Source organism: Drosophila teissieri, chromosome 3R (assembly GCF_016746235.2).
Source record: "Drosophila teissieri strain GT53w chromosome 3R, Prin_Dtei_1.1, whole genome shotgun sequence".
Taxonomy (NCBI): domain Eukaryota; kingdom Metazoa; phylum Arthropoda; class Insecta; order Diptera; family Drosophilidae; genus Drosophila; species Drosophila teissieri.
The window spans coordinates 25,427,811-25,441,768 of NC_053032.1; the positions used below are offsets into that span (position 1 = coordinate 25,427,811).

General features: G+C 41.3%; 8 protein-coding genes across 10 annotated transcripts in view; 6 read left to right on the plus strand and 2 right to left on the minus strand.

Annotated features, from left to right (window-relative positions):
• LOC122620033 (putative mediator of RNA polymerase II transcription subunit 26) overlaps positions 1-13,873 on the minus strand; it is a 28,490-nt gene extending 14,617 nt beyond the window's left edge. The window contains exon 1 of the mRNA XM_043797306.1: positions 13,756-13,873. The gene's annotated coding sequence lies outside the window, so the exon portion shown is untranslated. The remainder of the gene's footprint in view (positions 1-13,755) is intronic.
• On the minus strand, positions 3,519-13,871 carry LOC122620038 (ubiquitin carboxyl-terminal hydrolase 12). Of its 3 annotated transcripts, none has more exons than XM_043797310.1 (2): positions 13,756-13,871; positions 3,519-5,163 (listed from the first exon to the last, which is right to left on the minus strand). In XM_043797310.1, exon 2 carries the CDS (start codon positions 4,920-4,922, stop codon positions 3,648-3,650), a length of 1,275 nt encoding a protein of 424 aa, XP_043653245.1. In that variant the 5' UTR covers positions 4,923-5,163; positions 13,756-13,871; the 3' UTR covers positions 3,519-3,647. The 3 variants fall into 3 exon arrangements, with proteins under 3 accessions (XP_043653245.1, XP_043653246.1, XP_043653248.1); XM_043797311.1 differs by having other exon boundaries at positions 3,519-5,159; positions 13,756-13,862; XM_043797313.1 differs by lacking the exon at positions 13,756-13,871 and adding an exon at positions 5,254-5,378.
• Positions 7,932-8,969, plus strand: LOC122620040. The gene is made up of 3 exons (XM_043797315.1): positions 7,932-8,119; positions 8,183-8,385; positions 8,454-8,969. The coding sequence occupies exons 2-3, from the start codon at positions 8,374-8,376 to the stop codon at positions 8,880-8,882; spliced, it is 441 nt and encodes a 146-aa protein (XP_043653250.1). The 5' UTR covers positions 7,932-8,119; positions 8,183-8,373; the 3' UTR covers positions 8,883-8,969.
• On the plus strand, positions 9,170-9,448 carry LOC122618934. The gene is made up of 2 exons (XM_043795527.1): positions 9,170-9,181; positions 9,251-9,448. The coding sequence occupies exons 1-2, from the start codon at positions 9,170-9,172 to the stop codon at positions 9,446-9,448; spliced, it is 210 nt and encodes a 69-aa protein (XP_043651462.1).
• Positions 10,084-10,728, plus strand: LOC122620042. Its single transcript, XM_043797317.1, has 2 exons — positions 10,084-10,176; positions 10,234-10,728. The coding sequence occupies exons 1-2, from the start codon at positions 10,165-10,167 to the stop codon at positions 10,591-10,593; spliced, it is 372 nt and encodes a 123-aa protein (XP_043653252.1). The 5' UTR covers positions 10,084-10,164; the 3' UTR covers positions 10,594-10,728.
• On the plus strand, positions 10,694-11,631 carry LOC122620039. Its single transcript, XM_043797314.1, has 2 exons — positions 10,694-10,842; positions 10,905-11,631. The coding sequence occupies exons 1-2, from the start codon at positions 10,831-10,833 to the stop codon at positions 11,565-11,567; spliced, it is 675 nt and encodes a 224-aa protein (XP_043653249.1). The 5' UTR covers positions 10,694-10,830; the 3' UTR covers positions 11,568-11,631.
• On the plus strand, positions 11,676-12,398 carry LOC122620041. The gene is made up of 2 exons (XM_043797316.1): positions 11,676-11,812; positions 11,880-12,398. Exons 1-2 carry the CDS (start codon positions 11,801-11,803, stop codon positions 12,270-12,272), a joined length of 405 nt encoding a protein of 134 aa, XP_043653251.1. The 5' UTR covers positions 11,676-11,800; the 3' UTR covers positions 12,273-12,398.
• On the plus strand, positions 12,815-13,499 carry LOC122620043. The gene is made up of 3 exons (XM_043797318.1): positions 12,815-12,872; positions 12,936-13,012; positions 13,072-13,499. The coding sequence occupies exons 1-3, from the start codon at positions 12,855-12,857 to the stop codon at positions 13,337-13,339; spliced, it is 363 nt and encodes a 120-aa protein (XP_043653253.1). The 5' UTR covers positions 12,815-12,854; the 3' UTR covers positions 13,340-13,499.
• Positions 13,874-13,958: the final 85 nt, after the last annotated feature.

Sequence of the window (13,958 nt, forward strand, 5' to 3'; positions counted from 1 at the left end):
TATACATCTTTATATATCTTTTGTGCATTGCTTGACCTCCCGCATGAGCGTGTTTTAATGGGCTTGCACAAAAATAAGTTGCCAAAGTAAACAAAAGTGCAGCTCCGCTTTCCTTGCGGTGGGTCCATCGCCTCCAAGACGGGATGAGCCGAGATGGAATGGGATGTGATGTAGGATGTGGCTCCCCAACACGGGGCTGCACTTTGCTCCCGGCTAAGGGTCATCATCCCATCCTAAACCATCCCAATCCCATCCCATGCTGCGCGAAAAATTCTGCGCACAACCTGCGACGCAAAAAAGAGAAATCCTTGAGGAGGAAGCCATCCATTTTAAATGCCAAATGAAGTAGTTGTCATTTTCTGGCGTCTAAATGCTTGAAACTCGGGAAGTTTAAGCATTGCTCAAAAAGATTTAACTTACAGTCGGTTTGTTTATATAAAAACATTTCACCACAGCCTATTAGTTAGTGAGCCAAGTAATTAGTAATAATTAGACTGATTTAGTTCTAGAAGTGTGGAAGAAAGTATAATCGGATTTGCGACTAGATCGGTTTTGCCTTTAATCATTGTTATGTCAGCCAATCATACTAATCCGATAAATGCATTCAATTCGTTAGAAGCTGACGTGTGGTAATCTCATCAAACTAAAGCATACTTACTGTATATTAGATGAATGAAAATGAAGCATTATATACTATCAATTTGAATTATTCAAATCGCGTAACTTGGCCTCAGCGCATATGCAAATCCCCCAGTTTTCACTACTTGAAGGGAAAGTGTCCAATTACCGATTGCTTTTTCTGATGGATGCCCCAATGTTCATGGTCATTTATCACTCAGCCGTCAGTCAGGGTAGGCAAATATTATAGAAGCATATTTAATGACATATTTAAGCGACCAAGAGGCCGTAATTATGTCAGTGCCGCGATGACAAATCTCGAAAGATCGCTGCGAAAAAAGGGTGCCTGCATTCGGAGCGTCACATGTGGCCAATGGGCTAATTAAAGACTGGCGTCGCAAATGGGAGACTCCTCATTGTTTACTCATCCCCGAAGAACAGACTCGAAAGAGGCTCAGTTTTCACCGAGGAAACCAACGAGGGGGAACCTAGCACAAAATTGAGACTTACACGCATCTACTGCTACTACGCTAGAAAGCGGATTCGATTGCACAAACCAGCAGGCGAATCGCTTCCTAGCTTGACAACACAGCAGCGGCCACGATATTGAAACATATTGACAATTTCACAATCGGCCGCGAAATGAAATCGGAGCAGATGTTGCAACATGGCTGTGACAACCGCATGGATGAGATGTTCTCCTGCTGCTGTGCTTCGATTTTCGACTGGCACTTGCAGACCTCGACAGCAGCCATATGTCAAATGTCAATTTGCTACACATGCAAGCGACTTAACAACACCGAAAGCATGCCGCACATACATACGAGTATGGTGCACACACATATTTCACGTACTAAGAAATGCACGAAGGAAATTGCGTCAAGTGCGGTTTTTCTTGTCATAAAGTGAAAGTGGAAATCATGCGTAATTAGCGCTCCATAAAATGCGGAATAGTCTACTCGCGCCATAAGATAAAACCGATCGATCAAGTCTGGAGTCCCAAGTTTTGAGGCGACAAAAAACGCAGACAAAACCTACGCAGCCACTCGATGCGTGCAACTATCCAACTTTTTAACTGTCCAACTTTTCAACTATCCAGCTATCTAGTAGGTATCCCACTTTCCACATGTCTGTGCTCCTCGCTTGTCAATAGCGTTTAACGCTTGTCCATGAACAAATTGGTAAATCTTTGCAACGACAAGCTATACAAAACTTCAACATTTGTGAACAAAAAGTTTGGGCGAATGTTAAATGCTCTTCAGGCCAGAAAATAATAAAAAGATATTCATAACTTCATTTGAACCTATCACCAACGGATTAGAAAGCAAGATATGGGAAATAATTAACGATAAAGGAATGCATAGTGTCAATGTTTGTTTTATTTAACGATTAATAAATTTATCGATGGTCACAGGGTCGGAATAATAATTGATTAAACTATATGTGTCATTATAATTACCAATTGCTTTATGGTTACAAATATAAATTAGAGGTCGTGGGTTAACTAATTCCCAAGTCGGTTGCAAACCACATCGAATCAATTAAAGCCCATTCAAATACACTCAACACACGTCATTAGGAAAATGCATAAATCTGTCATGGATCTCACTTTCCGATGAACCTGTTCAACTACCACGAACCACTATCTTTCCGTGGGTTTGGCATTGCCTAACGATGTCATTTGCCAATCCACAGATAAGTGGCCAAAACAACACCACCAACTGGATGAATGCGAGGAGCCTTGAAAATTACGTTAATAAATAACAAAACCATCGAAATTGAATCTCCGTTGCATCGCCGAGTGGATAAGTTGCCCATGTTGCATAACCAGCGAGACTGTCAATGTCAGTTTTCTCTGCAGCCAAAGGAAATATGTTTACGAGTATGTGAAAGCTTTTTCCATTATCTATGGGCGAATAGATTTGTTATGCAGATAGACACTTACAAAACAAATTAAAAGGGAAAAACAATGGTAAAATAAAAAGCCATTTTTAAGCAGGAGTATAATAGTAACATCTAGATTTTTCGAACATTTTATAACATTATGACAACAGCTAGCAACACTTCGTAGTAAAAGTATCTACTCATTGTTCTAGCCGCATTCCATTGCCGTCGATGTGTCACTTTCGTTGTAATCGGTTAAGTAACTCTTCCTAAAACTCTGGCTAATTTTACGCTTGATTTATGCTGCAAGCCCTTGGGATTTGCATACTCGTATTTCCCACTCCATTGACCAATTTTGCACGTTCTTCTGACATGGCGACGTGACCAGATGATCCCGGGATCAAGTCAAGTGACCAAAAAGTGGGCAATTACTGGCGATGTGTCACTCTAATGTGTCGATCTAGCCGGTTTAGTAACTCTTCTCAAAATCCTAGACAACTGTACACTTGATTTATGCTGCAGATCGGATAGTATTTGCATATTTCCCACACCATTGGCCAATATTGCATCTGCCTCACGTGCTGCTGACATGGCGACGTGACTAAGTGTGGCGACGATGCGGATCCGTCGACCCCGCGATCCAGTCAAGTGACCAAAAGGTGGGCAATTATTGGCGGCAAACCAGCTGTGTGACCGACCGGTGGTGAGTTCCCTCGGTGGCTCGCGACCCTCCCAACGATTTGACGCGGGGATTTCTGATGAAATTCATCGCTCGCCGGTTACCTAAGCGATTAGCCAGCAGCGTCGCGTCGCGTCTAGTAAGTTACCAAGTTATCAAGTTAGCAGCTTGGAGCCACAATGAAACCGCTTTGGCACGGGAAATCGCACATTTGTTTACGTGCGCACCGGCAAGCCCCCCAAGTGGATTGTTGTTTGAGTGGGTTGAGTGAACCGCCACAGAGATTCTGGCCCTGACAGCCACCACACATCAAGGCTCACTGACCTAGACCAATCGGTTGCTGTATTGATCATCTTTATTGATAGCTAGTATTAAGATGCATGGTTAGATAGTAAAAAGACATACAATTTTGGGCATTGCTGCGCGCACAGGAGATTGGAAACTTTCAGCTTAACTTCTAATGGGTTTAGGCGCAGTCCCGCGACTGATAGAACAGTATGTAGCCCGTCTCCGAGGACTTGTGTATGTCCGAGGTCAGGCCGTAGAAGTCCTCGATGGTGGAAGCCTCGATTTTGTCCACCATATCATCGTCGAACAGCAGCCACAGTCCGTGGCTCTTCACAATGGATATATAGTGGCCACGATTCGGTCCGGAACCGCAGTGGATGACCACGGCGGTCAGGTCGTAGAGTCGGTCAGGATTGACGGCATCATCGGAGGTGTTGAAGAGCCGCAGTTCCAGTGGGAAGACAACCCGATGCGAGACCTTGATGTGCCGGTTGAACTGCTCCATGTACTTGAAGCGCTTGAGATGCAGGGCCAGGATCATGGGCAACTTCTTCACCCGCATCCTCTTCTGCGCCTCCTGGTAGCTGCAGCAATTGTCGCACTTGAACTTGTTGTCCGAGCACAGGGTCTCCGTGTTGCTGAAGCACCGCAGGCAGTGCGTGATCGAGGTGTTCTGGTCCACGTCCACCTGCAGGTCAAAGAAGTTCTCATCCTTGCTGCTCACCGTCTCGCAGTTGAGGCACCTCGTCTCCGACGTGAGTATGCCCTGAAAGATCTCGTGCACCCAGGTGGGCTCCGAGTTGGCCCCATTGGTTCCAGTTCCGTTTCCTGAGATTATGGGCGTTGTGGTGGCCGTTAGACTGCCACTGGCATCCAGCACACTGGTGGTGGCATTCAGAGATCCCGTCGAGTTGCTACTGTTGCCATTTGAGTTGGTCGTCGAATTGGAGTTGGAATTCGAGTTGGACGTGGAGCTGGACTTGCTAGCTATGCTGCTGGCCATGGCACTTGTGCTACCGCCTTGACTCGAGGCCTTTGGATTCCCATTGCTGGGTCCGGCATTCCGCTCGGCCAATATGATCTCATTGATGTGATTGATCAGGAAATTGAGAAACTCATGGGCATCCTGCTGCATATAGTTGTCGAACTCCTCCTTCTCCTTGCGCAGCCTGGTGATGAACTTCTTGGGCGCAATCGAGCCCACCTTCTTCTTCTGCGTGGCAATGCTGTAGAATAGATCCGCCAGACAGGAGAGCAGCGTCTCCTTGGGCCGCTTGTTCTTGGCCTTGTACTCGAGGACCTTCTCGCGGAAGGGCTTGCAGAAGTAGAGGGCCTGCAGCACCGAGTTGCTGTAGCAGGTGTTCCCAAAGTTCACCAGCCCGAAGTAGTGCTCATTCGGCGGGAACAGATCGGAGCCAATCTCCCGCTCCAGCTGCGACACATTGGCACCCATGCCGGCACCAGGAGCTGCAGCGGCACACCGGTACAGAAATGACCACACCGTGGTTGCTTTGATTCAGTCGTCCTCGTCGTTCTGTGTCGTTCGTCGGGATCGCTTTTGGTCTTTTGGTTAGAGCATTTAAGTTCTGGCCTACTGAGTTTTGCTTGCAATAGTTTATTATATTTTTCGATTGGGGATCAGAGGCGCGCACAAAACACTTTTTTTCTGTTTCTGTTTCAGTTTCTGTTTCTGTCTGAAAATAAATAATTTTGAAGAGGGGATACACGTGAGTTTGCTTCGCATAACACAAACAACAGAAATTAAAAATATTTTTTATATTTACTTTGCTTTCATTTTTAGTGTAGTACTTCGATTATCAGTTACGTTATCAGTTTGTAATAATTGAAATTTAGAATTTTGATTTTGATTTTGAATTTGATTTAGCGACACTAAAAACCAAGCAAATAATTGTAAAACTAAAATGCGTAAGAAAAGCAAATGAAGATCTTCAAAGATTCAACTCTTATATCCCCTCTCGAAAATTATTTGTAATCTTGTGTGTTTTGCATTATAAATAATTTTTCACACAATTTTTGTATTGGCAGTGCACTGAGGAAAAATTTTGAAATCAGAACATAACAAATTTGCAGATTTAAACCAATTCAATTCACTTATTTTAGCATAACAACTTAGATTAGCACATTATTATATCATAAGTATTTTTCACATAGTTGCATTTTTGAAAAGAGTGGTACGAGATCAGTTATAATTTAAAAAATTTAATAAATTATTGAGATTTTTCTAGAATTTTTCCTCAGCTTGTAAAAATCAGAACATGTTGCACAATCAGTTCAAGGATGTCCATGACCTTCAATAAAGAGCAAAACTCTAATGGTAAATATTCTTCATTCGCATTCATGGTCGCCATCGAACTTTCGTGCCAAATTTGAGCATGTCTGAATGAAGCCAAACTCACGATGATCGAGCATAATTTCTCATTAAATGAATGAAGCAAGTCATTTGCTCGTCCAAAGTCCGAGTGTGAATCAAAATCCACGAACATGCAGAGAATTCTCATGTAATTCGAAACTAAACATATGCAAACATGGCTGTGAATCAGCACGAGCGAGCAGCTGGTTTTCGATTTCGCATCATCGAAGCCAGCTTACAGGCTGAATTGGATCGGCCGGCGGCGTCTACACTGCGAGATGACGGTAAGGGCTAAATATAGTGTCAATTTTATAGACCGTAATTGGAGAGTTCGGTGCTTTTTCTGTGAACTGAACTGCTCGCTCGATGGCAGTTGTTGAATGGGAAAATTCCGCATGCCACGCAACGCCACCGACCCGGCGACCGACCCGGCGAGTGGCGGTCGTGTGCCATGGGCGGCGGATGCACCCGCTCCACGCTCGCCGAGAATCGTATAAAAGCCGAGGCACTTGGCGCTGCAAACTTACAGTTACTATCACCAGACGGCAGAAGAAACATCAAACAACCAGTTAGTTAGCACGACAGCCAGACAACCAGCCAAGTCAGCCAAGCCCCCTTAGCATTGGATAAGCAAAACGCAGACGATTGTTGCATCTACAAGCGATTCCCGAGGAATCCCCAAGCTTTTGGAAAGGAGCATTTCACATTGTGCCAGGGATCAGCCGAGTTGGAGTATCTTCGAGCATTCCTGTCCAGAAACAGCTATGCCGGCAACGGATTAACAACGGAACCCGTCAATAATCTATCAGCCAAGGTGCTGAAGATTTTAGCCTAAGTATCGTTTAAGCCAAACTAAATAAGTTTCCCGACTGATTATCCTTAAGTGATTTAAACTGAAAATGTGTGGCAAAACCTGTTAGAATTGTCAATAGTTCCTATACACATAAGAGTATACTAAACTGTTACAGAGCATCAAAGTCTGTAACATTGTTGATCTTGCTATAATAAACAATTTCAAGCTAAAATCCATTGTATGATTTTAATTGCATTACGTGAATTTATCGATTTTGCTCCAGTTTGGAGGGGATTTTTAAACCGCTTTCAATAATTCTATCTTCGAGCCAATACAGCTGCGGATCCCGAGCCCGCCTGGTTTTGTAATGGATTCTATGGCATAGTGCCATTTATCTGGTCCACTAACTATGGTAATCAAGTATGAGTTCCTTGGAATTACCTCGATACATCAATTTATTGATTAGGCGAGCATCGTGCGACTTGGTTTCGTATTCAAATTGACACACTTGTGTGCAATACGGTTGAAGTTTGAGAATAGTGGCAAGGGAGTTCCTGCTAAAACTAATGATCGAACCGGGTTAAATAACTTTGAGACGCAGTTAGAGAAAGTCCCACATGAACCCTCAGGAAATTTATCAATTAACTTGGGGTTATATAATGCAATAACCACTAGAATATAGCTTTTACTGAGAAATGATCTAACGACAGGTATTACAGTAACTTAAAACGCAATAAAAGACAGATCCTTTCGTGGCAAGTAAATGGTTGGTTTTTTTGATCATTAACGGGATCCAGTAGTCAAAACAATTTATTAAAGTTAACCATAGCGTGTGCATTATTAATGTTCTATACTGAAGTGAATACTACAGCTTTCTTATATAGGTGATATGTCCGAAGAATATGGCAATTAAAATGTTATTGAAATAACCAAACCCAATAATTAACTTTTACACCGGAATGTGACTAAGTAATACCATTTACATAATGTTATTGTTTTTAGAAATAGTGGTAACGAAGCTATTCTATTGCGATTATACTTGGGAGTTCCACTATTTTGAGGTACAGAAAACTGTAATAAGTAGTAAACTGTAATTGCAATCAACAATAATTTATATCATTGGTGTGTGGAGTCAAAGAAATGATATACATTCTCGTCGACTCGTTTGTTGGTAAAACACTAAACGAAATTGTGATGCCCGTTGAAAGAGTATAAAAAACGTGCTTCGTTTGTTTACATTCAGAACAGGCTTTAGCCAGTACAAGTAACTAGTAGACGTAGTACCACTAGTCATAGTAAAACTAATGAGTCATGAAGTGTGCCATTCGAGGGCGGCAATTACCAAGAAGTGATGTTTGTCGCACTTCTCGTTGCAAACAATTACATCGGCTGGTGCATTATCTTTATCAAATTTATTCAAAATTCCCTGGCAATGAATCAGCTTTAAGAACTGGACTACTGTAGTAGGCAGATAGTCGTAGTCGCCGTGAGAAAATATCATTCACAGCTATAAATATAGAACAAATTAATGATGCCTGGTCTAAAATAGATTTTCCCAATTCGAAAAACGCCCATACAAAAGTGCTGGACGCTAGCCCCACTATAAAAAGTGTACGATATGCGATGAAAGTGTCTGATCTGTCTGTCTACCTGGGTAATTTTATGCATTACTAACGACCAGCGCCACGTCGATATAAAACTCTCTGCCAAGTGGAATTTCATAACAGAAGAGAACTGAACATGCGAGCGATTGTAAGTACTCAAGTCGTTTAACCCTGTAATCCTAGATAATACCCTGTAATAATGTCTTTTGCTTTCAGTTTATATTGTGCACACTCCTTGTATGCCTGGTTGTATTATTGCGATTAAGTTGGGGCGGCGGCAGTTCGGATACCCAGGACGTGACCACCTCAAATTCCAAGTTTTTATCGCACAAGGACTCATATTCTTCATATGACTGGGCCAAAGATGTCATCAAACACGGCGAGAGGAATAACGATTTGAATGCCATCACTGGACAAGAAATTTGGAAATCGAAAGCGAGACTTCAAAAGCTTCTGACTATTCTGAGGCGACAACCAACAAAGGATAGCTACTCTAAGGATTTACCAGTTCAAGTTGATGCCACCAGTGATCCATCTAATGCAGAAGATACAACCATCTTATGTAATCCAGTTATTGACGAAAACTGCGAACCAGAGTCTATTGGACCGAGACTAAGCGCAACTCTACTAAAGATCCTTGCATAACTTCTACATAAATCGAAAGCAAATCAAAAAAAATGTATTTATTTATAATTAATAAGCTATTAATATTACCAGACACTTTAATATACATATGTATCCACATCTCGACTTGATTTTAATGTTTTTATTCGATCATTCGATTCGATCATTATTCTATTATCTGATCGATCAAATGCTTTTACACGCCAGCCAGATTTTAACAGGATTACTTGATTGGATAATTTGACATCATAAGTCGAATCTATATAAACTGAACTTCATTCAGTTTAAGCCCCAGTATCAACATAAAAATGCTGCCGATTGTAAGTGCAAAAGTGTGTAGTTAAAAGTTAAGAAACCCAATATAAAGATTATCCATCTTTTCGTTTTAGAAATTGTTTCTGTTCCTTGTGCTTTTCATCATCCACAACACGTGTGGCCTTACATCCAAGCAATCGGTTTCTTTTACGGATTTGAATACCAAGGATCCACCGACTGACGCAACAACTAATAATCAAAACCCTGCGGACCTGTTTCATATAAATCTCAGTGTACCCGTACTAAAAACGCTCGCTCAAAAAAAGCCTTAAATTGCAATGTGAAAAATTGTACTTATTTTTCAAAATGCTGAAAATCTGATTGAGTTTATAATTGGCTACCTAAACAGGAAGTGTTTGAACTATAACTATAGCACTACGTTTGATGTAAAACCAATTGGATCTAAACATTCACCTATTGGTAACAAAGTGAAAATTAATTTGATTGCAAGTGGCGCGCTCAGATCTATATTGTAAACAATCTTAAAGCAATATCTATTAACTTTTTGCTGCTAATATCGACCGATAGTTCAACGGCATCTCTATGAAAACCAGTGCTGCGAGATTTCACATACAATTTCAAGGGAAATGTCACCTGGAGACAAAATAAGAGAAACTGTGCACAGAAAACAAAGTACAAAGATTTCGAAATCTATAAAATATAAACGTGGGTATCAAAAGGAAACGTATAGATCATTTCCCAATATCTACAGAACAGTAGGATTAATAAAAACTGATCTAAACCCAAAGGATTTGCTGTCCGACTTTGTGCAGCTCTATTTAGAATACTAGTTTTTTTTTTATAAAATGTAATAACATTTTCCAATACATTTTCTTTTATTCTGTAATGCGCCTCGAAGTATGTGCCGTAATCTATGCAGTAATCTAAACCAGTTTTTAATAATAATCTAAAGGGGAAACTTATTAGCATTAAAAGTTCAATATAAAAGGCAGTGCCATGCGGTTCAAGTTTCAGTATCCAATCGAAAATGCAGCTGCGGGTAGGTTTCCCAGTAACTCGGATTGTGAAAAAGTGTTAATAAATGTATTCCATATAGATTATATTTTTGCTCCTGGTCTGTGTGGCCGTTGCGAGTTCCCTTAACCCAAGTCAACTGGCATCCAAAACCCCGTCACCTAATGTAAACAAGGATCAGTCGTCGTCCAAGGAGGAGAAACCAGGTTTAAAATCCGGCAAACCCATCGATCCTTCGAGTTCAGAGCCAAAAGGACTAGGCATTACTCCCAAAGGCGGATCAGTTACCCCGGAATCCACTACAACTTCTGGCAAAGATGTAAAGTTAGTTGCTAAAAGTCTGGATGATGGCGAACCCATTCCTGAGGGTATTGGATCTCGGTTGAACGCCAGAACTCTGCAAACACTGGTTACTAAAACTAATACTAAAACCGATAGCTGAGTGAAACATGAAATTCATTAAATAACATTTATATAAACTTCCTTCAATAATAAATTAATGCAAAGAAAATCGTTAATGTTACCAAGAAAAATTCTAAGTTGATTGATTAAAGCAAAACGGTTATAACAATTTAAACTCGTTTTCATTCAATTCCTATCTAAATGGGAATCTCACTAACTGGGAATTCGATATAAAATCTCACTGCCAGCGAGATCGAGCTTCAGTATCCGATCGAATATGCAACTAAGTGTAAGTAGCCAATTAAACCGGATTGCACTGTTAAATAGCGCTAATGATTGCAACTACTATAGGTTATATTTGCGCTGCTTGGCTGGATCGCCGTTGTAAATGCTAGTGGTGGTCTAAGCCAACTCTTCCTAACGGCCTCAAATAGACCAACTTCCAATGATAACTATGAGCCGCCTTCATCTAAGCAGGTAATATCGGGAATTAAACAGTGCAACCTCGTTGAAACTACGAGTGCAGAGCCAAATGAACTGCTGCAAAGTACCAATTCTCCTGGAGATACTGAACCCCTTCCAACTCTGGCTCCCAGCTCCTCTTTACGTTCCACGGAAATCAACACTAATATTGATAAAATACCCCAGAAAAACGAGAGAGTGGTTGTACCTCTACCAACACTGAAGCCCACTTCCACTTTAGGCCCAATTCAAGTTGGCAGTGAAGATGGCGAAAGGAATTCACCTCCCAGCGGTATTAGGGGACTAATTCCTTTGGCCGCCAAGGCAGTGGGAATACTTAAAGAAAGGGTGGATGATATTGTACCCAATCCGATTCCAATCAAAAAACTTGTAGCACTACCAACTCTGAAGCCAACTTCCACTTCAACAACAACCGAAGTCCTCTTGGAAACGGAAGACGATGAGGACGATTGCGAAACTCTGCCCGACGGTATTGGATCACGATTAGATGCCAAAACTCTTAAATCGTTAGTTAAAACTCAAACGGGATAACTAAGAAGAACATTTCGAGATTTATAAGTTACAAAATATTAAATAAATTCTTTATGGATACCAAGAAAAACTCTGTCTTGACTCTACTAAACGTCACTCGCCATGTGTCATAGCACTGAACCCGTTTTCATTTGCTATATATCTGAATGGGTAATTTTATGAATTATTAACTAACAAGGGGTGCAATATAAAACGAGCAGTCGCAGTCATATAGTTTCAGTATCACATCAAAAATGCAACAGCGTGTTAGTATCCAATCGAACCGGATTTCATAACGTTACAATAACTACCAATCCCCTTCACATATTCCAGATTCTAGTCCTTCTACTCGGCTGTGTGGCATTTGCCAATGCGTTTGGCATCAGCCTGCCATTTTTAAGCCCATCAAGGGACTCTGTCGAGCCTCCAGCCAATTCAAAATTATGCACACCCATGGAGGATGCACCTTCGGAAAGGGTTCACTCCCTGATCTCGCCAGCTGATCAACCAAGTAGCACACCGACTGATTTTGTAGTCGTGAATGGCAGACCTGTGGTACCCCTACCCACACTTGCACCGATTTCAACTTCAACTGCAACTCAGATTAACAGAGGAGCATATGAGGGAAATGTGGCCAATCTTCCGGTGGAGTGCCAACCCACTCCGTTGGGTATCGGAACTCGGTTGAGTTCGCAGCTCCTGAACATACTAACGATCTTGGGCTAAGAGTAATACCTTCAGTATTACTGGTTGGAAAATTGTTTGCAAAGGATCTAGATTTTTTAGAATTTAAGGAATTTAATTTCTCAATTAATCAATAACATAATAAATCTTTGACGATCCAAAAACTTATTTATTTGGGAAAACAATTCTTTAAGACAAGATTTCCCAGGGCTTTTCCACAATGCCCCGATGACACAGACACATTCAGACCCCCCAAAGACGAGAAGCTCCAATAGAGGCAATTACTGTCAATCAGCATTGCTGGGGGCAATTATTAAATCCAGTCAATAGACACAGGGCCAATAGCAATGGAGGAAACCCGTTTTGGGGCGTTTGCCGACAGCACATCAGAGAAATCAGAAAAATTAGCAAAATCAGAAATATCATAAATATCTCTCTCTATATCTGTCCGAAGAATAAATGGTGCGAATCGCCAGGTCGAAAACTCTCAGTTGCAATGTTACGGACCGGTTTTACTAGTTCCGTAGTGTAGATTGCAGCTACTGCAAGAACAAAAAACAAATAAATATCGTCATCTCATCTGGGATTCCGTTCATTCAGTGCCTCAAAGCAGCTTAAATTAGAATGATCAGAGTTACTACGGTGAGTCAAAGTCCTCTAAATACAAAATGCGGTGAAAGAATAAATATTTGAAAATGTTTTCAGTGCCTGTTGGTGTTTGTATACTTTGTCTTTTATATCGATCAAAACTATGCCGCCACCAAAGTGCTTTACGAATTTCAGTGAGTATTAGATTGATTTCCATTTTGATTTCACTATTATAAGATTTTGTATTTTCCAGCATTAGGGAAGCCAACCAACAGCGAGATGAGAAGGGGGAGCTCAAGGATTCGTCCGAGGAATCTGGCGAGGAACCCGAACTGATCATCACCGGCAAACGAACCTCTTCGTACGTTTTTCCCATCAAGGATAACAACTATGTGTACGTGGAAACGGCCACCTATGTGGCGGATAACAATGGTTACCATGTCAAGTACAACATCACCTTGGATACCGTGGAACTTGACCGCCGTCTCAGCGGACAAGCACTTAAGACCACCGCCGGTTAGGCGGACACATCGAGTATTAAGTATTAACCTAGTGACTAAGTCGTAGTTGTAGCACATAATACATTATTTATTCGAACTAGAAAGTGACAAGTTCTCACAGCGCCATTGCAAATAATAAACGCAACTTTGAAAGCGAGTTTGTGGCAAACATTAAGTGGAACCCAAACGGATGACAGTGCAGCAAGTTATGGCACTTTAACTTGGCTTTGTTCCAAAAATGCCACTTTGGCATTTTGATTTACGAGTGCAGAATACTTATACTTAAACTATGATATACGATTTAAAGTAAGTGTTAGTAACGACACTCGATATAAAAAGAAATGTGTAAAGAATGAATCCAAATAACCCAGGAAATTGCACTATTAACATGACCGCAGCTGTAGCTGTGTGCACTTATAAGAAAGTAAATTCCTTACCGTGTGTGAAGTTTCCTTGATGGCCGTTGTCTGGTGATGACTGCTGCTAGCTGGCAATTTCTAGTCAATTTCCGTGGTTAAAATGTATTTAGAATTCTAGCTTGAGGAAAATTTCAATCTGCAATTAGAGGAAGAAGATGGGAGGGGAGCATAAATTAGTAACGGCCAGACTCTGTGAGCACAAACAACTTTTAATTATACGC

Bases quoted from the DNA above. Each gene is read 5' to 3' on its own strand.
- LOC122620038 (XM_043797310.1), bottom strand. From the start codon at position 4,922: ATGGGTGCCAATGTGTCGCAGCTGGAGCGGGAGATTGGCTCCGATCTG.
- LOC122620043 (XM_043797318.1), top strand. The intron at 13,013-13,071 runs GTGAGTATTAGA...TGTATTTTCCAG, and splicing joins AAAGTGCTTTACGAATTTCA to CATTAGGGAAGCCAACCAAC.